Below are 25,901 nucleotides of genomic sequence, written 5' to 3' on the forward strand. Positions count from 1 at the left end.
CGGCCTTCTTGTGACAACTTGGCACAAGATAATTAATGAGAGTTTTCTTTGACCACTATTGCTCACAGCTGTGGTCACATTTGTAAAGAGTACAAGTTGAATACTAAAACCTGATTCTATTTATTTTCCGAGTGGTATTTCTGGAGGGTTGAGGATTCACAATGAGGGGCACTCTGCTGCTGGCGTTACTGTTCTGTCTGTGTGTGACATCAACTCAAGGACAGGTTAAAGGAACTACTGTATTACCGGAGAGTGATACGACGTACACGGACATCGTGGAAGAGCAGACAGTTCTGAAACACAAGTTACTGGAGCAAGAAGTGGAACTGACGCTCATCAAGGATGAAGTGAAACTCCTGAGAGACAAAGTGGCTGTAGTGGAGAAAGATAACGCAGGTAGTATATTGACAACATCTGTAATATTCAGGTTGGGGGTGTAATAATTATTATTTCCAGCTAAGTATTTTGTCGCTTCATCATATGGTCAGTGGAATATCAAAATGGTATACATATTGTTAATAAACTTTACATCGAGCTGAGTCCAGGGAATGTTAATGGAATCATCACTTGTGAGAATCAATGTAAATGTAAAGTTAATTTAAAACTTCATGTAGCGAATATATATTTTAATTTTGATTGCTTTAGATCTTATTGGTTTAATATTGTTAAAAATCAACATGTACACTTTCAGTTTTTCTTTTTCTTTTAGTAAATAAACAGAAAACTAACTATTACGTTAACTATTGTCAATGTAAAATGAAATAGTAGTGAAGTAGTTAAACATAACAGACTAATAGTAACAGTCTGCCTGACCTGTGAAGCCTGTTGCAACTTACTGCTTACAATTTTCACAGAAATAATAACAAACAAACCGTACAACACAAGTCAATCAGGGTATAAGTGGAGTATGATGTCATATCAGTGGCAATAGATGATTACAAAGAAGAAATGTATTTTATATATTTTTTTATTTTATGACGTGGCGGACCGGATGCCACCCGCCACGTCATAAAATAAAAAATCCTGTGCTTATATTTCGAAGGTTGAAGTGAGTGCTGCTTCACGTTTTTCAGTATTTACCTACTAATAAGGTAATCAGAAGAAAAGTTAATGTTGTATACTTAAGTTTTTTGTAATTACACTTTGAGTTTGTGGATAAAAGCTGCTCCTCAAGACACTTGTTTCCATAGTGCAGCGTTGGTTTTCAAATAATCAGTGAGTGAGCCATAAGTTACATCTTTTGAGGCTTTTTAAAACTACTTCTCACTAGACTTTTTTATTTCATGTTTGTGCATGAAAACACTTTTGAGTATTTTACTGAATAGTTATTTATGTTGTATTACCTTGTGTCCTTAAGATGCACTTTTGGGTTTATAATTGACTGTAAAGGGAATATTCCTAACTAGTTTTTTTGTGCATACTGTGATATTCTTTACTATCTCAGGTTTAAACTGCACCATATTTTCATTAAATCAATTTGAGAAGTTGAAAATGTTCCTCGATTTGGATCTCAGCTTGTAATTCAGGGGTGATTGTGGGTCTCACAGCCAGACCAGTGGAGAACCACTGCCCCAGACCAGTGGAGAACCACTGCCCCAGACCACATCTGTCACACATGTTCTTAGTAGCTCACTATTTGTTGGACCAGAGTTTTGTCTCAACTGTGACAAAAAAGCTTTGAACAAAGTTAATGTAATAACGTATTTGATCTTTGATACAGTAATGTGGGTTTTAATAAATATAATTAAATGGATTTATTTTATAATATAAGGGACATTTGCATATATATTTTTACATTTATATAAATGCATGTACAATATCTTTACACAAAGACAGTTATTTAACAATATCCTCGGGAGTAGTTACATTTATACAGTGTTACAGTTACCCCTGGCCCTTTGAGGGCAGCCATGATGCTGATGTGGCCCACGGTGAAAATGAGTTTGACACCCTTGTCTATGGTTTTTCAGTGGTAAACGCCAAACTGACAGCAAATGAAGAGAATGTGATAGCGATTACAGCGGACCTGGAAGCAACTAAGACTGAACAGCAGCTCCATAAGCAAAAACTGGAGGACAGTGAGAGTCTGATTTCTGGTATGTAATTATGAAAATGGTACACTTGGTGATTCTATAAAATCTGGAATGAGCAATGAGAAATCATTGGCTTCCGTGCTTCTAGTGGTTCTCAAACCGTGGGGCGCTGAGGTATTACAGGTGGGGCGCGGGGGGCAGTGCGGAGAATTTCACATATTACAAAAGCACGTGTAAATGTTTACGCTACGGTTACGATGCTAACAGGTTACGCTTGCGCATGCGCGATCGCGACTTCCAAGCTCCTATGCGACTCACGTGTAGCTTAGTAGTGTGCTAAATGAAGAGCTAGTTAGGCTTCTGAGCAGTTACTTGTCAGAACACGGGCTGAAATGGGAGAGTTGTGTGGGTTTCTGCACAGATGGTGCGCAGACCACGGCAGGGAACAGGAAGAACTACACAAGGTTTTGACCAACGGTATCAGCGTGGTCATTTTCATAAAAACAAGACCCCTGAAAGCACCACTGTTTTCTGCACTCTGTGAGGAGACGGGAGTGGAGCCTTCAGCTGTTTCACAGCGAAGCTCGGTGGCTCTCACGAGGAAAAGGGTTGTCGCGAGTCTTTGAGCTCAGAGACATTAAACATCCGTCATATGCATGACATATACAGTATATGTCATACAGGACAGTACTATACAAATTAAATTGTACATATATTATCCATACACATATTATTCTGCAAAGAGGAGGTGGACTCAGTTTATCTTTATTATACTTTTTGGAGTCAAATTTATTAATTCAATTATAATTATTAATTTGCAGGCAGGTTTTCTGATGAATAATTTCTGATGAAATTGCCCTATCTCAGTGACTTATTTGGAAAGCTGAATGAATTCAATCTTCATCTTCAAGGCAGAGAGCAGCACCTTCCTCAGCGGTTTCACTCGGAAGCTGGAGATGTGGGACAGGCGACTCGATCAGGGGAATATTGATTCCTTTGAGAATCTGAGTGAATTTTAACTAATACTGATACAACTTGATGGCTCACACATATCTGCACTAAGTTTGTTTTGCACCAGTTGCACATTATTGTTTTGTGAAGATATTTAGTGTAAAACTCTTTATTGCCAAATATTTGAACTTTTGTTTAGTTTTTCACAGGTTGCACTTATTGTTATTATCTTGTAAAGATATTCAGTGTAAAACAGGTTGATTGCAGACACAATAAGCTTTTTGACAAATATTATTTCTTTTTTGCACAACTTTATTTGCATTGTTCTAACAAAGTGATTGCATTTTTTTATTTGTTTTTGTCTGATGGAGCAATCTGGTTTAATTAAAAGTGATAGCAATTTTCTTTATTCTATATTATTTGAAAAAGCACAGATGGAGGAGTCACAAAAAGTTGTTATTTCAATAAAAATTCAGCATGGACCAATTAGTTACAATTTTGTTGGGGCACGAACATTGTTCTTCCTCCGAAGTGGGGCGTGACAGAAAAAGTTTGAGAACCACTGTTCTAGTACAAGCAGCGTAACGGGCAGTCCTGGTTTCTAGAATGAAAACATGTGAGGGGGAGGTGCTGAACCAGAAGAAGGGAGGAGCTGTATATTTCTAAGACTGAATTTCTAAGACTTACTCCTGACACTTTTCCAAGAAAAAACAACAAACAAACAAACAAACCTTACAACACCAGACACCACAGACTGCAGGGAATTAGAAAAGTCAATAAAGGGTATGATTACAAACCAGAAATGTATTTTTATGAAGTCATGGAATGCTATTTTAAAAAAGCCTTGCTTAAAAGAACAATATCCTCAGCCTTTATGGTTTTTCAGAATTGAACACCAGACTGACAGCAAATGAATACCAAGTGATAGCGAATCTGGAAGCGACTAAGATTGAACAGGATGTCCAGAACCAAAGACTGGAGGAGGCTGAGAGACTGAATGCTGGTAAGTAATTATGAAAATCGTAAACTTGGTGAAATTGGTGATTGGTTCATTTAAAACCTTTTTATATGTACTGAATATATAGAGCTGGGCTGCACGGTGGTGTAGTGGCTAGCACTGTCGCCTCACAGCAAGAGGGCCGTGGGTTCAATTCCCGGTCGGAGCGGTCCTTCTGTTTGGAGTTTGCATGTTCTCCCCGTGGCAGCGTGGGTTCTCTCCGGGCTCTCCGGCTTCCTCCCACAGTCCAAAGACATGCTGCAGGTTAATTGATCTCTAAATTGCCCATAGGTGTGAATGGTTGTATGTGCCCTTGATGGACTGGCGGCCTGTCCAGGGTGTCCCCTGCCTTCGCCCTATGTCAGCTGGGATAGGCTTCAGCGCCCCCGCGACCCTAATGAGGATAAGCGGTATTGAAAATGGATGGATGAATATATAGATCAATTTGGATCTTATTGGTTTAATATTGTTAAAAAAATCAACATGTGCTTTCAGTTTTTCTGTATATTTTAGTAAATAAACAGAAAACTAACTATTACATTAACTATTGTCAATGTAAAATGAAATAGTTCAGAAATTAAACATAACAGACTAATGCTAACAGTCGGTGGTGTATAGTAACAAATTAGAAATACTTTGTTACTGTACTTAAGTCGTTTTTTTGGGATATCTGTGTACTTTACTATTTATATTTTGTTGACTTTCACTTTTAGTTAACTACATTTTGCAAAGAAAACTGATACTTTTACTCCGATACATTTCCCCTGAAACTTTTGTTACTTGCTACAAAATCAAATCTATCTTTAGAAAAAAATGAATCATGAGACCCACATCGGGGACTGTGGTGGAACACAAACTCCAAGCAAGCAGGTTTGGCGAATCAGTGGTCCTAGCTCGCAAACAAGTGCTCTCAAAGGCGTGTTCTTTTGATTCCCAGTGATGCTCAGGATGCTAACTTAGCTACATGAGTAGATGACTGATTTCATGATGGAAGCAGAAATGGAAGCACCTGCTACTCCCCGCAACAAACGACGGTGGTGACGAAGACCAGCAATTTTGAAAAACAACTTCTTTTGAAGATGAACAGGACATTTTGTCAGTTTCAAGTAATGAATGGGTTGTTACTTTCGGTGCTACTTTAGTATTGATCATGTTTTGATATTTGAGTCATTTTGTGGATGATCAGATCGAGTTATTATGGTAGCAGTCGGCCAATTGCAGATTCAGCTGGAGCAAAACCGTTGCCTATTGTGTTCAGATCAGGCCCAGAGGAGTTTACAAGGCAGGTGTCCTTTCTCAAAAAACTGACCTGATGCATCAAATAGATCTTTTTTGCTGAACACAATATTATGCATTTTCCCTCTACATCCTCTAGTCGGAATGAGCATACTTAGAAAGGCACTGTTACAACTCCTTCATAGTGTCATATTGTTGTTCGGAGAATTATGATGATAAGTTCACAGTAGATGCAAAAGTATACGTATGCAAAATATATTACGTTGAACATTGTTGCTCCTGGATAGATCACAGCCAACCCAATTATTTTCAAGACAACTCCTTGTCCTTGGTCATGGTGGCCACAGCACCATCAACATTCTGAGCCTTTGCTTTTTTATTAACAGCATTTAATTTTACTTTCAATACTTAAGTACATTTAATATTAGAAAAATACTTTTGATACTCAAGTACAGTAAATATCAGATACTTTAAGACTTTTACTCAAGTAGTATTCTCATAAGTGACTTTTACTGGAGTCATTTTCCAGTAAGGTATCTTTACTTTTACTCAAGTATTGCTTTTCGGTACTTTATACACCACTGCTAACAGGCTACCTGATCTGTGAAGCCTGTTGTAACTTACTGCTTACAATTTTCACAGAAAAAATAACAAACAAACCGTACAACACCAGTCAATAAGGGTTTTGTGGACTGGGTATGAGTGGAGTATGATGTCATATCAGTGGCACTGGCAATAGATGATTACAAACCAAATGTATTTTAATGAAGCCATGAAATGCTTCTTTAAAAAAGCCTTGCTTAAAAGAACATTATCCTCAGCCTTTATGGTTTTTCAGAATTGAACACCAGACTGACAGCAAATGAATACCAAGTGATAGCGAATCTGGAAGCGACTAAGATTGAACAGGATGTCCAGAACCAAAGACTGGAGGAGGCTGAGAGACTGAATGCTGGTAAGTAATTATGAAAATCATAAACTTGGTGATATTGGTGATTGGTTAATTCAAAACCTTTTTATATGTACTGAATATATAGATCAATTTGAATGGCTTTGGATCTTATTGGTTTATTATTGTTAAAAAATGCTTAAAAGAACTTCATCCTCAGCTTCTATGGTTTTTCAGTGATGAACGCCAAACTGACAGCAAATGAAGAGAATGTGATAGCGATTACAGCGGACCTGGAAGCAACTAAGACTGAACAGCAGCTCCAAAAGCAAAAACTGGAGGACAGTGAGAGTCTGATTTCAGGTATGTAATTATGAAAATGGTACACTTGGTGATTCTATCAAATCTGGAAATAGCAGTGAGAAATCATTGGCTTCCGTGCTTCTAATACAAGCAGCGTAACGGGCAGTCCTGGTTTCTAGAATGACAACCTGTGAGGGGGAGGTGCTGAACCAGAAGAAGGGAGGAGCTGTATATTTCTAAGACTGAATTTCTAAGACTTACTGCTGACACTTTTCCCAGAAAAAACAACAAACAAACAAACAAACCTTACAACACCAGACACCACAGACTGCAGGGAATTAGAAAAGTCAAAAAAGGGTATGAGTAGAATATGATGTCATATCAGTAGCAATAGATGATTACAAACCAGAAATGTATTTTTATGAAGAAGTCATGGAATGCTATTTAAAAAAGCCTTGCATAAAAGAACATTATCCTCAGCCTTTATGGTTTTTCAGAATTGAACGCCAGACTGACAGCAAATGAAAACCAAGTGATAGCGAATCTGGAAGCGACTAAGATTGAACGGGATCTCCAGAACCAAAGACTGGAGGAGGCTGAGAGACTGAATGCTGGTAAGTAATTATGAAAATCGTAAACTTGGTGAAATTGGTGATTGGTTAATTCAAAACCTTTTTATATGTACTGAATTAATATATAGATCTATTTTAATTGTTTTGGATCTTATTGGTTTAATATTGATAAAAAATCAACATGTACTTTCAGTTTTTCAGTTTATTTTAGTAAATAAACAGAAAACTAACTATTACATATTGTCAACTAAATAAAATGAAATAGTATAATAAACAGATTTTAACGGACTAATAGTAACAGGCTACCTGATCTGTGAAGCCTGTTGTAACTTACAGCTTACAATTTTCACAGAAATAATAACAAACAAACCGTACAACACCAGTCAATAAGGGTTTTGTGGACTGGGTATGAGTGGAGTATGATGTCATATCAGTGGCACTGGCAATAGATGATTACAAACCAAATGTATTTTAATGAAGCCATGAAATGCTCCTTTAAAAAGCCTTGCTTAAAAGAACATTATCCTCAGCCTTTATGGTTTTTCAGAATTGAACACCAGACTGACAGCAAATGAAAACCAAGTGATAGCGAATCTGGAAGCGACTAAGATTGAACGGGATCTCCAGAACCAAAGACTGGAGGAGGCTGAGAGACTGAATGCTGGTAAGTAATTATGAAAATCATAAACTTGGTGATATTGGTGATTGGTTAATTCAAAACCTTTTTATATGTACTAAATATATAGATCAATTTGAATTGCTTTGGATCTTATTGGTTTAATATTGTTAAAAAATCAACATGTACTTTCAGTTTTTCAGTTTATTTGAGTAAATAAACAGAAAACTAACTATTACATATTGTCAACTAAATAAAATGAAATAGTATAATAAACAGATTTTAACAGACTAATAGTAACAGGCTACCTGATCTGTGAAGCCTGTTGTAACTTACTGCTTACAATTTTCACAGAAATAATAACAAACAAACCGTACAACACCAGTCAATAAGGGTTTTGTGGAATGGGTATGAGTGGAGTATGATGTCATATCAGTGGCACTGGCAATAGATGATTACAAACCAAATGTATTTTAATGAAGCCATGAAATGCTTCTTTAAAAAAGCCTTGCTTAAAAGAACATTATCCTCAGCCTTTATGGTTTTTCAGAATTGAACACCAGACTGACAGCAAATGAAAACCAAGTGATAGCGAATCTGGAAGCGACTAAGATTGAACGGGATCTCCAGAACCAAAGACTGGAGGAGGCTGAGAGACTGAATGCTGGTAAGTAATTATGAAAATCATAAACTTGGTGATATTGGTGATTGGTTAATTCAAAACCTTTTTATATGTACTGAATATATAGATCCATTTTAATTGTTTTGGATCTTATTGGTTTATTATTGTTAAAAAATGCTTAAAAGAACTTCATCCTCAGCTTCTATGGTTTTTCAGTGATGAACGCCAAACTGACAGCAAATGAAGAGAATGTGATAGCGATTACAGCGGACCTGGAAGCAACTAAGACTGAACAGCAGCTCCATACGCAAAAACTGGAGGACTGTGAGAGCTTGAATGCTGGTAAGTAATTATCAAAATTGCAGAGATGGTGATTTTAGAAAATCTGGAAATAGCAGTGAGAAATCATTGGCTTCCGTGCTTCTAGTACAAGTAGCGTAACGGGCAGTCCTGGTTTCCAGAATCACAACCTGTGAGGGGGAGGTGCTGAACCAGAAGAAGGAGATGAATGCTCTCAGGCCATTATCAGCCAATTGTAGCGAGCATTTGACAGAAAATGTATTCTGGTTGGCTAACAGTGCTGTCAATCTAATTTGGGTTGATTATAGAGAGATCCTACAGGCTGTAAAGATCAAAATGAGGGGCATTAGGTTCATATAGGCCATTCTGTGGCTGAGTTATTGGCCACGTAATGGAAAAATATTGCATGATGATTTGAGGGTGAAATATATAGCGTGGTACATGATAATTTTAATGGCACACACAAATCCAAAATGCACGATTTAGAGATTCGCCTGAACGGGAAGGTACTAAAAGTCAATCTTTGCAGAGACAATGTTCACATATTGTGCTTGAATTTGGTAGAGGTGTAAACCTGCAGCTGCATCATTCCAAAGAGATAATCATCATAAAAGTGCTCTTTTATTTTGTTGTGTGCATCTTCATTTACTCTTAACAAGCAACATTTATACTGCTATCTACACGTCTGGCCAAATCTCACAAGTGTTGCCTTTATTATAACACCAACATTCACATAGCCATTGTGGTTGCAGAGATATACTCTTTTTAGTATGGTTATGCAATGCTTTGCATTTCTCGTAAAAATACAGCTCTTACTTGAAATTAACAGCCTTGCTTAAAAGAACGTCATCCTCACCCTCTATGATATTTCAGGAATGAATGCCACACTGACAGCCATGGAAAACCATGTGGCAGCAAATATAGCAGAGCTGGAAGCAACTAAGACTGAAGAGCAGCTCCAGAAGGAAAAGCTGGAGGAGGCTGAGAGACTAATTTCTGGTAGGTAATTACAAAAATTGTAGACTTGTTGATTCTAGAAAATCTTGAAGAGCACTAAGAGATAATTGACTCCCGTGCTTCTAGTGCAAACAGAAGAACTGGCAGCCCTGGTTTCTAGAATGACAACCTGTGACGGGGAGTTGCTGAACCAGAAGATTGAGATGAATTCTCTCAGGGAACAGATGGATGTGTATAAGACTGTTCAACTAATGGTCAGGAAAACATTGGAACAGATTGAAATAACAATTTCAGGTATTTTGATAAGAAACAGACTACTTTAAAAGAATAAATTGTATTGCTTTCCCTTGGAACTAACCAATCATTTATGTTTTTGCTATCGAGAAAAAATAATAATCTGGCATCAAATTATTGTCCCTTAGTTAAATGTCTCAATCATGCGTTTACAGGCACTCCGAAGCTGGCTTTCTCTGCTGGCTTATCCCATTCAGGAACGATTGGACCATACCTTACTGAAACACCACTCATCTATGGTAGAGTCTTCACAAATATTGGCACAGCTTACAACCCAACTACAGGTATGCATTACCACAAACTTCTTAATCAAGCCTAAGAGAACAAAACTGACCTCTCTGATTCTCTACTGTTGCAGGAATCTTCACAGCACCTGTCAAGGGAGTGTACTATTTCAGATGCACTGCCTTTAACAACAAGAAAGGAGAGTGGATGGCAGTGAATTTATACCTTAATGGTCAGATAGTGTTGCATAATTCAGAGATAGCTAATGGTCATACCAGCATTGCAAATGCATTAATTTTACAGCTGGAACAGGGAAGTTCGGTCTTTATGTGTCTTCAAAAGAACTGTGGGCTTTACGATGATTCTACAACCTGGAACACCTTCAGTGGTTTCCTGGTGTTCCCTCTGTGATTTTGATCATTTGATCTTCACCAAGGCCTCGGGGATTTGCACTTTTCAGTTGTCTTTTTTCCTTCATAGTTGTCCTTGGTAGCTCAATTTGATCAAGTTATTTAAAGACAATGGAGACAGAAGTTGACTGTTTTATGCGAACATCACTTAATAAAAACAACCATGACATGAATGGTGTACTGTAATTTAAAATGAAGAAGAAAAGAAAAGTGAAAGTTAAAGAACCACAACTGATTTTCCTTCTAACTTCGTAGCAGTCAATACGGCACACTGAACAATTAACTTGAACTACTCACTGGCGTATTTGAGACTGAATTGAATGAGTGTGTTTATACCCTTAAAAATGCAAAAAGCCATGAAATTCACAATAACATTATCACAACATCCAACTTCACTTATTGTTTGTCTTGTAAATTAGATTTTGGGACTTCAAAGCCCTAGAGACTGCATCAGCACTGGGAGGATGGAAGCATGTTTTCAATCATTTAGAACGCAATGTTATGTTAGATTATCTAGGGATTACAGATGGATATGTTAATAACTAATTTACCTGAATTAATGAAATTGTTTAACCTTATAAAAGGCAATAAATTGAACTGGAAGTTATCACGACCTGCACGTGTGAGAAAAGAATGTCAGTGTACTGCACACATGCAAACGCACGGTATTGACACATGGTGTACATTGCACCTGCTACCATGGTAACAACAGATATTACTTATATAACACATTACATACTTATCACAGTGAAGTCCAAAGTACACCAACAGAGTGAAATACAAAATTGTAACAGTGTCTGACCTTACTGACCAGTTTGACCGATACATCAACAACATCTGCTGATCTGCAGACTGGGTCTTTTAGAGAATAAGTTTTCCATTACTCACACTATTACATTCACTGCTGCCATTGTGGCAGACTAAGACACAGGTCTAGGTATGTCAGCATAATATGTTTGAGAGAATACCCAAACAGACAAGTGGGCAGACCAGCACCACCATCCCTAACATCTTGGCCGAGCAGAAGGAATAGAGAAGCATGGTAGAACAGCTGACTGTCACCAAGACTCAGCTTCAATGCCAGAGAGGCAAAGTGGCTGAGGTGAGAACACAGCTAATAAAACCCCAGTACATCTAATGATAGAGCTGGATTTGCTCAGTGTTTCCGTCACTTTAAAAGACATTGAGGCGTTGTGCTTTGTGTTTTAGACCATGGTCTGGATGAATTCTCCAATCTGATTGGCTGTGTCCATTATTTCCTCAGAATAAACACAGACAAAGAAGTTCCAGGACACATGGCCAAAAAATGTGCACAAAATATTGATATTGATTAGGAGACAATGACATAGATAGCTAGCCTTGTTGTTTCTTTATATGCATCTAATATACATGGTGTTAGGGCCAAGCAAGGATCAGTATTACAAAGTTAGAAAGCCTCGACCCAGAAAGACCAACCCCTTCCTGCTTCATCTTCCTCCCTGCAGTAGTAGTAACCTTATTTTGTAGACAAAGAGTCACTGACAAAGCTCGGCTAATTTGTTAATAAGCGCCTTTAATTTCCAATAAATTATTTCCGATACAAGTTCCCCATTCTGTTTGCTGCTTAATCTTCCTCCCTGCAGTATTAGTAGACCTGTTTTATTGAAGAATAGCCGCTAACAAAGCTCTGCTAATTCTGTTATAAACATTTCATACATTATTCATAGTTAAAAGTCCTCCCTCATTTCTAATTTAAAAGCTTTCATTTTGAAGCAGCAAAAGGAAATGTGTTTTTATCAGCAGTAACTGAACTTGGATGACAAAAGTCACATTGCAGGTATGTCACTCAGGACCCAAGGAAGCACAGTTTTCAGTGGAAATTATTTTGGATGAGAGGTTCTCGGGATACAAGCGGCCGAAATGAGCTTCCTCCGTAGGGTGGCCGGGCTCAGCCTTAGAGATAGGGTAAGGAGCTCGGACATCAGGGGGGAGCTTGGAGTCGAGTCGCTGCTCCTTCGTGTCCAAAGGAGTCAGCTGAGGTGGTTCGGGCATCTAGTCAGGATGCCTCCTGGACGCCTCCCATTAGAGGTTTTCCGGGCACGTCCAACTGGTAGGAGGCCCCGGGGAAGACCGAGGACACGCTGGAGGGATTATATCTCCCGGCTGGCCTTGGAACGCCTCGGGAGCCCCCAGAATGAGCTGGAAAGTGTTGCGGGTGAGAGGGAGGCCTGGGTCGGCCTGCTGAACCTGCTGCCACCGCGACCCGACCCCGGATAAGCTGGTGATAATGGATGGATGGATGGGTTCTCGGGAAAAGTGCAAGCAGCAATACCGAAGTCCAAGAAATTGTCCCATTCCGAACAGGCCAGTTTGGAATGGCCGTTGCACGGGTTTCTATTGGTTTCAGCTATATTTGCCACAAGGGACCAATGCTGGGTATCAGTAGCCTCAGAGTGATCCAACGTTGAGAATGAGGGAGCGCTCGAGAAAACGAAATATGTACAGAAGAAAAACTGGAAGCAAGACATAGTAATTCAGGATGCAGGGTAAAGATGAGAAAGAAGGAGGTCAAAACTTTGAGGGAGTGTGAAATTGAGTTCATTCTTGTTGCTGTAATGCTAACATGAGGAAAAAAATTGCTAACTGCATAAAGGCCCGCACAGGAATGAGATCAGAATAATAACAATATGTAGTGTGTATCCCAGTCAATTATTTATTTCAGTGGAACAATGCTCTTTTTACAAATATTAAAAAATATATAAAATGATGCTACTGTAGCTTATTAAATATCTGTATTAACTGAGAACTGTAAAACCAAAGATTGGATTTATTTAATTACAATAGACATTGGAAATAAACAGTATTCATGGCTGCTAATGAATGTTTTTGTTTTTTGTCTCATCTCGCCGGGAGCATGTTGGGAACATCACAGTGAAAGAAATCCTTGAAAGACTGTCCAGCGTGGATATCATTTCTGAAACGTTTCCGCTCTGCTCCCCTATCCACCTTCATTCATCCTTACTGCTCCTCTTTTCTTAGAATGTTACTCTCTTCTCCTTTACAATTATTCATATTACATATTGATCTTGTATGTATGTAATAAATAAATAAAATTGTTTGCTTTAAATTTATGGTGCCCTCTGTCATTCATGAATTTATTCTCGCTCCTACTCCTAAATATTTATTCCTCCAAGGTAGTGTGAAGAGCCTTGCACCTCTTAACAGATGGTAATATGCCAACGACACAAAGCCTGAGAATACAACATATTAGGCTGTGCCCACACACAAAAACACAAATGCACACAGGCACAGGGACACACACTGGGGGGGTGGGGGGAAATGAAACAATACAACATTATAATTGAGGGTCGCTGTAGTATGTTTTCCCCACAGATCTGTGCCTCTGGCCTTTCTATTACTGTAATGCCATGATACCTCCTATCTGTGCAAGTAACTTTGTGTGTGTGTGACTGATCATTTTGCATTTTAAAGGAAACTGATGTTATTAGCTAGACTTGATGTGTGACTGCACCAATGAAAGAACACACAAACACTCTCAGAGGTTTAACGTTGGAAAATATTTCAGCTTTAGAGGTGGCTGAATCAAACGCTTTGTGCTGCCTGTTACTTTGTCATATTTTACAAACGACTTTGTGGATTGACACATTTCCCTGGGGGCCGGTTAACACAAATAATATAGAAAAGAATTAATGGAAAAAACGTGCAAAAAAAGATCTAGAGGAAGAGAGCAAAGTGGATGAACGTTTTATTTCTTTAAGAGTATATACCTCTTTTTTTAATAGAAGGGAAAGCAAGGAAAATATATAATACAGAGGGCCACTAATTGTCCTATTTTTCTAATGTATTTTCACAAATGAATTTGAATGAATCCCAAAATATATGAGTTTGAACGGAGCTTGACGATGCCTTTGCCTTACTGTTGCCTTGATCATTGGAAGGTCTGGACGTAACACCTCTTATGGACGAAATATTAACGTAATCGATCCAGGCTTCTCATGCTGTGAGGAGACAGTGCTAGCCAGTAAACCACTTCAATTTCAATTCAATTCAGCTTATTTTGTATAGCCCAATATCACAAATTACAAATTTGCCTCAGAGGGCTTTACAATCTGTACATATACAACATCCCTGTCCCAGGACCTCACATCGGATCAGGAAAAACTCCCCAAAAATAACACTTGCAGCCCTCACCTAGTTCAGAGATGGGTTGATAGGACTCGTGAGCCATTTGTTCTGCAGCCCAGTTAGACGTACGTTTCACCCTTTGTTGGTGGACTGTTTAGCACTGTAGCCAGGCTGACAGTCACAGCTCTGTGGAGCCGTGTATTCCTATAGACCTGCAACTTGATGCCTCCTGCCTGGTGAGCCGGCCTCCTGCCATGGCCCCTGCTGATGCGCCCCGCCCCCCCCCTCCTCTCTACCTCCTTCTGTTTCATGGATTGTGGAGGTCCATTCATACATTGTCATATTCATTTGAATGTGTTTATGTAACTCTGTAATGCTGTTCATTCTGTACACATGACATCTATTGCATCTGTCCATCCGGGGAGAGGGATCCTCCTCTGTTGCTCTCCTGAAGGTTTCTCCCCTTTTTTCCCTGTGAAAGGTTATTTTTGGGGAGTTTTTCCTGATTCGATGTGAGGTCAAAGGTCAGGGATGTTGTATGTGTACAGATTGTAAAGCCCTCTGAGGCCTTTTTCTATGTGCCTCATGTTAATCCCCAACCACATTTCCGATTATCTTGTTACTTTTCACCGTCTAAGGAGGTGCTGAGAGCTAAATCATTTTTTCATGTTTTCTTGAAGCTATACTCACATATATAATTAAACACTATTAAGTATCACTACTTTGACAACCAAACTGAAGTATAACACCATATTTCCTCACTTTGTTGCACAACAACCTCCTAAGAAATGAGATGTATCTGCTTCTGCAATGTAAACAATAAGTTTGCCCAATAAATTGATAATTAATCAAGAGTGGTCAGAGGATAGCATCTTCTGAAGACAAAGACAAATACCAACCCTCACCAGATACACACATGCAAACATGTTGCATGTGTGTATGCATAGTAGCTCTGAGATCTACTATACCTGCCGCTCTGGCTACAATCAGGGTAAAAAAATTACTTTAATGACCTGGGACCCACCGTGGACAGAATGAGGTTATGAAGAGATATTCCGGTAATTTTTACGACATCAGAGAGATGAAGCTTTTATTCACCACCTCCCATCCATCATCCACTCTCCCTTGTTATACTGCACCTACAGATTGTCCTGTTTCATTTTTTAAGAAAACCCTTTGGAAATTACATGGTGGTAGTTCAAGGCTAATGCTCGTAATACAGTCACGCATAAAAGAGGTTGATGAATTATCCCTTTGGTTGATAAATCTCCCCCCCTTACATTACATAGCCATGAAAACGCCACCACAAACAGAAGTACTCCAGAACCTGGATATATTCTACTGGATAATATGTTAGCACAGGATTGTCTAGCATTGCTGACACAACATGACTTATTACTCACCACCTGTGTGAAGTGCCCAACATTATGATCCGCCAACTTCTGAGAAAAACTAATATTTGGGTCTCATTGGCTTGGTTAAAACTAAGAAGCTCATTCTTGTTAGAAACAAAAGTGATTGCAACTCAAAAATGCAAATCACTTAAAGCGAGTCATTTGATGCTGTATAGACATGAGAAAAATAAATGATGCTTATAATACTACAAAAAAAGCTATACATGATTCTATCATTAATGTCTCCATCTTAAAGCTAATATGGTTTATTTTAAGCCACGGTGGCATGGTTTTATTTGACAGTAGGTTAGAAAATGTATACTTGGCTCACCTATTTTACTCATCACATTCATACTGTGGTCAGGTGGTGCATGCAATGTGAGAGTTAGGTTCACCTTCTTAAAAAATGCAAAATAAGTAGGTTTTTATTAAAAAAACTATGTATAGACCCACACAGAAACAATCCCTCTTAATTGTCCCATATCATTCTAGTGACCAGGACATTTTTTGGCATTGTACATTTCTTCAAACCAAGAATACCTTTAATAGAATATGGAGTGACTGTTTTTGAGAGCTAGGTGGTATTAAAGTTACGTGGTTTAATAACGAGACAACTAGTAAGGAAGCAATCCTAACTGCCGGTGTTTACAAACCACAACCTGTCAACTCCTACTCATTCTTTCTCTGAAGATGAATAACAAATCAGACAAAAAATCAAATACTGATTCATTACTGACACAAAGGGAATCCTGTTGAGGCCTCCTGAGTGGTTGTTGCCCCAGCGTGACAAAACAAAAAGTCTTCATGCATCAGCACTAGCAGGGGGGTGCTGTGGGCTACAGATCAGTGGAGTAAGTACATACCTTCCAGCAGATGCCTGATTATATGTATGAATAAGCTGTCGCTAAATAATAGCCTCATAAGCAATCTATCCCCACTGGGAGAAGAAAACTGGATTGTGTAGTCTCTGTAAGGGGCTCTCTTTTCTCTCTCTCACTCTCCCTCTTAGTGTGTGCACGTCTCTCCCCAGTACATTTGCCATTAAGAGGGACTAAGCATTTCATTACAAGTCTACTGAGCTCCCACTGTGTCATTGAAGCTAGAAGCCAGTGTGGCTTTCTTTCTGAGAGATACTAATAACAGAATGAAAGAGAGTGTGTTTGTGTGTCTGTATATTCTAATAATGCTGATGTAATCTTAGGCTCAAGCCCAATTAGCCTAGAGGGTAACTCTGTAATAATCCCTACCCCTGGGCATAATGGCCTATTAAAGCAGCAGTGGACAGAATAAATGAATGTGTCTAAGGAAAGAGAGTGTGAGGGACAGAGAAAGAAGAAGCCAAGAGAGGTAGTAGACTAAGAGGGACAGAGGAAGACAGACTTGTTTAAATCAAAGTTACATTTCAGTCTTATTTTTACTTTGATGATATCGATATGTTCACAAGTTTAACTGCATGTACAACAGTTAAAGAGCCGCCATCTGCGTACATAATTTCCTTTTCTGCCGGGTCTCCACAACTCAAACTTTCAGACATTTATGAGCGCTCCAACAATGTGGCAATAGTCTTTGATATCTACAACCATTGCTCATCAAAAACAAATCTTGAAAGGAAACGAAGATGCAGAGTTCAAGTCAAGAGACCTACCTACGAGAGTGCAGTGGGAGCAAAGCTGCGACAACAGTGGATACAGCACCACAAAGAATCTCATCAGAAAAGACTGTTATTTTGAGCTGTGACTTGACCAATACAGTAACCAGGAGGAGGCTTATTCGAGATTAGTTCACGCAACACACATTGAACAGTCCCATTCTTGCAATGCAATATATTTATTTGTGTGTCTTGTCTGCAATGAAAGCAAAGGGATGTTCCAAATATCTACTGCCTAGATGCACTCTGGATGTGGACCAAACTGTGTTGTCGTTCAGTTCTGCGATAGTGTATCTGCATGTGCAGAAGATTTCAGAGTTTAGTTTGCACCTCTTTCCTGAGTGCTTCTAGTTTAAATTGTGTGGTGTGTGTTTATGGTGTTGCAAACATTGACAAACTGACCTGACGATAAGTCGACCCGGTTGTTTCTGGTCGCCTTCGTAACGTTGATGTGAACTGCAACTTTGCTGTCCTCGAGGGAGATCTCCAGCGTACCATCATCAAGATTACTGAAGAAGAGGAGCCCATCGGGGTTCCACGTACGGAACTGGAAGCTCACAGATATTGTGTTGTGATTGGCTCGACCCGGCAGCTGCAGGAAGCTGGTGGCATTAAAAAAGACTGGGAAGGTGTGGGTCTCCACACAGGAGAAGGACAGGTTACGCTGTCAAGACAGATTGAGAGAGAGACACCAACAAAGTGAGATAATAGGACACTATCAACTGGTTAAGTCAAACACAAAGCTAATGTCTTGAGGGTGGGCTTCTATGTGAAGTTGTTTGAATGTTTTGAATACCCCATTTATTTATTTACCAGGCTGTTGTTGCTTTAAATCTAGCTTCTGCATGTTTACCTCCAGAGGTTCCTGACTGAAGTTAGATTCAAAGACTGATGTTGCTTGTACACGTTACAAAAAAGGTCTCTTTTTGGCCCATCCCGTCTTTGAAACCAGGGTTGAACAGTAACCTGGGTGATGTTTGTGTGCTGGATGAAAACAAACATTATTGTGGATTGCAGACACTAATTACCAGTGAGCTTCTCCAACCTTGTGTTCTTAATCAAATCATCCGCACATGGACAGTATTGAGCTGCCTTACCAACGAGAGATAGACGATTCCTGATTGCCTCTGCCTGTGCGTGTGTGTGTGTGTGCGTGTGTGCGTGTGTGTGTGGGTGTGTGTGCGTGTGCGAGTGTGCGTGTGCGTGTGTGCGCGTGTGTGTGCGTGTGTGGTTTTCTGAAATTTGAGAGCAGATCTGTTTTGATTAGAAATGAACGGCTGTGTGAATCATCAGAGAGAATTAGAGGCGCTGCTTTAACGAACTTGATGAGTGTCTCCATTTGTTCAATCAGTTCACCAGAGATCGAAGAAGATAAACAGGCTGTCCACTGTTGAGGAACCGTAGAAGGAGAAAGACCAGCGCTCTGAAACAAGCTCTTGAAACAGTAACTAATTTTAAGGATGGCAAAACACATAATGTGCCTAAATTACATTTATCCCGGATTCTGTGCGTTAGATGAAGAGAGAGAGTTCCTCATTCAGTTGAGATACGTGAAAACAAACTGTTCCAAAGTCATTTCAGCCATGCTATCCAGAGAGAGCACAAAGACAGGAGGCAAACACATGGAGGGGCCACTGATGGGTCAGTTGTATCTGATTAATTATGAATCTGTTAAACTATTTTGGTCCGGTGAATAAATTGCCCTCTCACTCAGGTCAAATGCAGAGTTAGTGTGACAATAATGAGCATGTTCGGTTTTCAGCTGCCATATTCATGTTCCTTCAAGGTATTTAGATTTTACATGTTTGCAATTGAGTGACATTTTGTTTCTATATATATATATATATATATATATATATATATGTGTGTGTGTGTGTGTGTGAGGGTGTTTGTGTGTTTGCACATTTGGCTTACAAAGCTGGAGGTGTCCAGCTTCTTTCGACGGGCCAGGTCTGTTATGTTGTCTCCATTGTAGTTGATACTCTCCATGCAGCCTTTAAAGTTCTTCCTTCCTGCGCCCACTGGCTTCCCGCTGTATGGCATCCCCCCAAAACTCAACTAGAGATGAACAGAGATCAAAGAGATAAAACGTATATTTACCATTGATTCTTCCTCCACTGCTAGACTATTTAAAGAAACTACATGAGTCTAATATGCAATAAAATCATGTATATTGGCTTCATTGCTCAGTTGTTCACCCCACAAACAGGGATTACAGAAGACACATACACACAGCTGTTGCAATAATTGCAACAATTCCATTTGTATGGACAGAATAATTGCACACTAATATTAAATCAGACAGTTTGGGAGTTTTTGGTTTGAAAGAAACTCCCAAAAGTATCAAAATAACGTATTAAAAAAATAATAATAGACATATGGAGGTTGGTATAGATGTAAGTATGTTAAAATTACATGTTTTATTTGTTTTGTTGGTGCAGTTTTGGATAATGTGGGGTATCTATGTGTGGATGAATGACCAAGAAATGCATGATGCTTGAGCATGAAGTGTAGCCTTCACTATCCCCTTTTGACAACAAAAAAAGATGAATAGGGAATTTTGAAAAGAATACACCTGTGTTTTGGACTGAGTCTATTGTGTGAATGAATGCAGACATGGATGGATCAGGCCTGAGACAGTCACTTCTCTGAATTTATATTTAGGAAAAGTTCCCAAGGTATTTGATCTGCTCTACAAGTGCAATACTGACAAATCTAATGCCACACAATATTAACCAAACACCTTGATATCAGCATACTCTTGACATATACATTATATAACACATTATATATTTATATAATATGTTTGCTGGAAGCTCCTTGGTGGCAAGGCACCAGGGGTGGATGAGATCCACCCTGAGATGCTGAAAACGCTGGACATTGTTGGGCTGTCTTGGTTGACACGCCTTTTCAGTGTCGCATGGGGGTCGGGAACAGTGCCCATGGACTGGCAGACCGGGGTGGTGGTTCCCATCTTCAAGAAGGGGGACCGGAGAGTGTGCTGGAACTATCGTGGTATCACACTGCTCAGCCTCCCGGGAAAAGCTTATGCCAGGGTGCTGGAGAGGAGGCTCCGACCGCTTGTCGAACCTCGGATTCAAGACGAACAGTGCGGATTCCGTCCCGGTCGTGGACCAGTGGACCAGCTCTTTACCCTCGCAAGATTACTGGAGGGGTCCTGGGAGTTTGCCCAACCAGTTTACATGTGCTTTGTAGACCTGGAGAAGGCTTTCGACCGGGTCCCTCGGGGGTTTTTGTGGGGGGTGCTGCGGGAGTATGGGGTGCCGGACCCGTTGGCATGGGCCATCCGGTCTCTGTACGCCTGCAGTAGGAGCTGTGTTCGTCTCCTCGGTAGTAAGTCAGACACGTTCCCGGTGGGTGTTGGCCTCCGCCAGGGCTGCCCTTTATCACTGGTCCTGTTCGTGACCTTCACGGACAGGATATCTAGGCGCAGCCAGGGGGCGGAGAGGATCCGGTTCGGGAGTCTCGGGATCGCCTCTCTGCTGTTCGCGGATGATGTGGTCCTGTTTGCCTCCTCGGACCGTGACCTCCAGCATTCACTGGGGCGTTTTGCAGCCGAGTGCGAAGCGGCAGGGATGAGATTTAGCACCTCCAAATCTGAGGCCATGGTGCTCTGCCGGAAACGGGCGGATTGCTCCCTCCAGGTGGGGGCAAACTGCCTACCCCAAGCAAAGGAGTTCAAGTATCTCGGGGTCTTGTTCACGAGTGAGGGTAAGGTGGAGCGGGAGATCGACAGGCGGATCGGTGCGGCTGCAGCAGTAAAACAGGCGCTGTACCGGTCCGTCTTGGTGAAGAGGGAGCTGAGCCGGAAGGCAAAGCTCTCCATTTACTGGTCGGTCTACGTTCCAACCCTCACCTATGGTCACGAACTCTGGGTCGTGACCGAAAGAACGAGATCTCGGATACAAGCGGACGAAATGAGCTTCCTCCGTAGGGTGGCCGGGCTCAGCCTTAGAGATAGGGTAAGGAGCTCGGACATCAGGGGGGAGCTTGGAGTCGAGTCGCTGCTCCTTCGTGTCGAAAGGAGTCAGCTGAGGTGGTTCGGGCATCTAGTCAGGATGCCTCCTGGACGCCTCCCATTAGAGGTTTTCCGGGTACGTCCAACTGGTAGGAGGCCCCGGGGAAGACCGAGGACACGCTGGAGGGATTATATCTCCCGGCTGGCCTTGGAACACCTCGGGATCCCCCAGAATGAGCTGGAAAGTGTTGCGGGTGAAAGGGAAGCCTGGGTCGGCCTGCTGAACCTGCTGCCACCGCGACCCGACCCCGGATAAGCGGGTCATAATGGATGGATGGATGGGATGTTTGCTGGAGCAGTGGGAGAAAGCATTCAAGGAAGAAGACAGAAGTTTTTGAGGAACAGATGCAATGAGAGCACAACTGAGGCAAGGAGATGGAGGCTAATAAACAGGCATCTGGTGGGAAGCGCTGAAGGACACAGAACTGATGAAAATGTAAACTACATTTCATATTATCTGACAGTTGAACATGTGTTTTCTTTTTTTTCCAGACACTCTGAGGGTTGTTAAGAAGAAAGAGGGGGGTGTACAATCACCAGTAGATATATGTGTCTATCTAACTGTGTGTGTGTGTGTGTGTGTGTGTGTGTGCGTGCGTGTGCATGTGCATGTGCGTGTGTGTGTGTGTGTTTGTGTAAGCTTGTCTGTGTCTGTAGTGACGCTCCAGTAGTCTTCGTAATTACTGCCGAGGGTGGACACAAATGCATCCGGATATTTAGTCTACAGGCTTAAATGGGTGCAGAAAATGTAGAGACATGCCCACCCATACACAAAGACACACATGCACACACACAGGATGGAGTATGTGGGCTATATGGCATACAGTGGTACACTGTGAGAAAAAATGTTGCTATCAGAAGAGAGACTCAGTCAAGCAAGCACACACAACCTCCTGGTTCATCCTGTTGTATAGATTTTCCTGAAGCTCCTTTAATTCAACAGCTTCAGTTTAATTGAACCATGGTTTGTCTTGCCCCACTTCCCAGTATCCCACTTGACACTGGAACAGATCACCCATGTCAGCAACACCCGCTAAAGGTCACACACAGCCATACCAACACAAACACACAAACATGTATACATGTGATTACTTCACATTACACACCAGTGCATTTCCTACCCATTATGCATTTCAAAATAAATGTCCTGTTTCAAGTATTATTAGCTTAACTCTTTGCATTCCATTACTGAATGTCATTAATAATGTGAGCTGTATGGATTAGCATTATAGCACAGTGTAAAACCAATATCTGGTTTCCTGTGTGGTATCAATGCACTGTGCAGACAGATGAGGCCTTGCTACCAGCACAGATGAGTAGTTTTAAAAGCAGATGCAACATTTGTGACGCGCATAAGGACCGGCAATGTGGCAGAGCACCTCAATTATAAGAAGCATTACAAATAACGACTATTAATAACTAAAGATACTATTTGGTTTCTCACAGGTAAGAAATTATTAAACAGGCCTGCTGAGACTCCGAGCACTTTTTTGGAGGGATTTTATCTGAAAATAGCTCACACATAGCATTCTGTGCTAAACATCAGTAATGCCCAAGGCTCCAAACAAGAACTCTCGCTCAGTTTTCGAGAGGACTTAAGTTCACCTACATCATTAAGTTTCAAAATACAAATACACAACAACTCAAATGTTAATGAAGCATAGCTGCAAGATAGTTTAGGCAGGCAAGTCAAGTGGATCGCTACACTCAACATGGCTCCTCTCAGTCTTTTGCTGCTCTGCTTTCACTTTCTGTTCTCTCTGTTGCTGCAGTTCAAAAGCTCCACTTTCACCTCAGCTTCCACCTATTCCGAGTATAAGTTAAGCTAGAAGGGAAGTTACTACTGTTGAGCACTGTGAGACCCAAGAAGCCAAACAAACAGTATTATTGTGTATTCTTATATGTGTGTGTGTCACATTGTGCATGAAAGGTACCTTTTGCACCTTTGCCACTTAATGCCACTATAATTGCCTTGTGTTTGTAATAAGATGTGGTCTGAACAGGTGGAAACACAAAATGCAATTTCATGGCAAAATAATACCCCAAAATTGCATTGCGCTAACTCATCACAGTTGACACAGTTCTCAGTTGCACCACCCTTCCACTTTGGCCCAGACAGATTTTGTATAAAGCCAGGGAATTACCAGATAGACAACGAGGAAAAGGACTGTGTGTGTGCGCTACCGCCGGCTTGTAAGAAAGGGCCCTGTAAGTGATATGGGGCTGAACAAATAAACAAATAAAGTGCACGTTCTGACTACCTGCTCCGCCAGCATGCTACTTAAGATATGCTGACAACAATTAACAACTATAGTGGGTTAGGAAGTCAAATAAATATATGTGCTCTTGATGCAGTAGTCAGTCACTTGTACCGGCAGCTGCTCTCGACTGATACACACATACAATAATAACTCAAGCAAAGCTAAGGTCGATGCATAAATCAGCTGACATTTTAGCTATTGACTTCTTACATGGTCCACCAGTTCCTTTTTCATATACACCCATGGGTGCCTATGAATGTACAGATGTTGAATCATTTGGTGCCCAAAGGTTTTATTATTAACATGATGTCAAGCTGATGTGTCTTTTTTTAGAAATAGATGGGAGTGCATGATGGATGGTAGCAAGCATACTGTATACAGCTGTACATGGACTATTTCCCCGTCACCTCCTGTATATCTGTTTGGACACATATTTGTATGTTGTCAGGCTTTTGAGTTCGATTCATTTTTTCATCTATTTCAAAAGGGGAGACTTTGTGTTTTTTCTTGACATTCCTGTCTCAATGTGATACTCAGTACACTTTGCTTCTCACCTCATAGTCTAAATCAAGGTGGTCAAACTCTCCATTGGTCCTGAAGTGTTGAGTGTGTCTGTCCAAGGTGAAGTTGATATTACGCCGATAACGTTCAATCACCACTGAGTGCCAGTGATTGTCATCCAAGAGGCTGCCGGTGGTCACAGAAGTATGACCCAGGATAGAACCATACTGATTACTGCCTGTAATTAACATGTGATGATAATACATGGTGTTAAAAACACAGACATTGCACATTGTAACTAAAGCAGCATGTTTTTCAGGCAGAATATGTACGAACAACAGTTGAATTTGTCCTTTTTCTAAAACGTATTATTAAAATGTATTTGTGACTTCTCTGGCAGAGATTTACCAAAATAGTAGCTGCAGTGAACGTCCTTTAAGGTTTGCAACAGTTCTGTCAGCAACACAGCTGGTCGACAGCGAGTGATAGTCCACAGCATTATGGATTGTTGTGGCTGTTGTTTACAGCGTAAAGGGTAAAAAGCGGTGCCTGGATGCTTTGTTTTTGCTCCAAGATAATTATATCTTGACAGATGGGCATTCATTTAGATTACAAAGGTGTAGCATTATTGTCAAGTCAATAATGATGGAATTATTCTTTCGACCTGTCAAATTGCTGCAAGCACCAGTGTAATGTTGCTGCATGCATTAGACTGAGTACTTATTAAATTCAAGGTCGGACTGGGTAAAGCTTGACCTTAGACTTGGATATTTTATATTTTATATTTCAAAACTGCTTAAGATGTACATTGACGGTTATGGTTTTGAATGTTTGAATTTTTTCTCTGAAGGTAAACAAGCCTATAATGGATTGATACCAAGACAGCTACATCAAAGACATTGTGGCAGGAGAGTCAGCATACTTTTCCTAAATGACATGCATGTGTTGCCCACCCAGGTTTATCTGCAGCAGCAGCTTGGCCCTGCGAAGCTCCAGGGTGATGTAGTCTCCCTGTTGGCCCTCCCCATGAAGAATCACACCCTCGCTCTCGGACGTCTTGAACCTTAGTGCAATCACATCCTTAATGATCTTCATCTTTTTCACCTGCACACATGTAAAAAAAACAACAACAATGCACCTCATGTGGTAGATAAACATAAACTAAATAAAAGAGGAAAACAAATAATGAAAAACAACTTTCTTTACTTTACTACAAAACAAAATCGAATAATGTCTTTGCTGTCATATTATATTATTGCTTTTTGTTGATGTTTATAGTTTAACATTAATGTCTAGAATGACCTCGACAGTATTACTTTGAATGTGGAGGTTTTGTCAAAATAACATCCAGTACCTTAAAACGATATGAGATTACACCCTGTCCATCAAAGTTGATCACGCCCGCCCCTGAAAAAGACAGAAAGTAGACAGATAAAAACAAGAGTGATAAGAACCAAAATAATAAAGAGGAAAACTCAACAGAAAGAGTGACATTAAGAGACAAAGAGAAAGGGCAAGACTGAAACGA

General features: G+C 40.4%; 1 protein-coding gene across 1 annotated transcript in view; it reads right to left on the minus strand.

Annotated features, from left to right (window-relative positions):
* cntnap2a (contactin associated protein 2a) overlaps window positions 1-25,901 on the minus strand; it is a 308,808-nt gene that overhangs the window by 127,498 nt on the left and 155,409 nt on the right. Inside the window, exons 6-10 of the mRNA XM_034560734.1 lie at window positions 25,728-25,780; window positions 25,327-25,477; window positions 24,427-24,611; window positions 19,487-19,630; window positions 17,975-18,236 (exon numbers count right to left, since the gene is read on the minus strand). Of these exons, the coding sequence (XP_034416625.1) occupies window positions 17,975-18,236; window positions 19,487-19,630; window positions 24,427-24,611; window positions 25,327-25,477; window positions 25,728-25,780 (795 nt within the window). The remainder of the gene's footprint in view (window positions 1-17,974; window positions 18,237-19,486; window positions 19,631-24,426; window positions 24,612-25,326; window positions 25,478-25,727; window positions 25,781-25,901) is intronic.

This window comes from Cyclopterus lumpus, chromosome 20 (genome assembly GCF_009769545.1).
Source record: "Cyclopterus lumpus isolate fCycLum1 chromosome 20, fCycLum1.pri, whole genome shotgun sequence".
Taxonomy (NCBI): domain Eukaryota; kingdom Metazoa; phylum Chordata; class Actinopteri; order Perciformes; family Cyclopteridae; genus Cyclopterus; species Cyclopterus lumpus.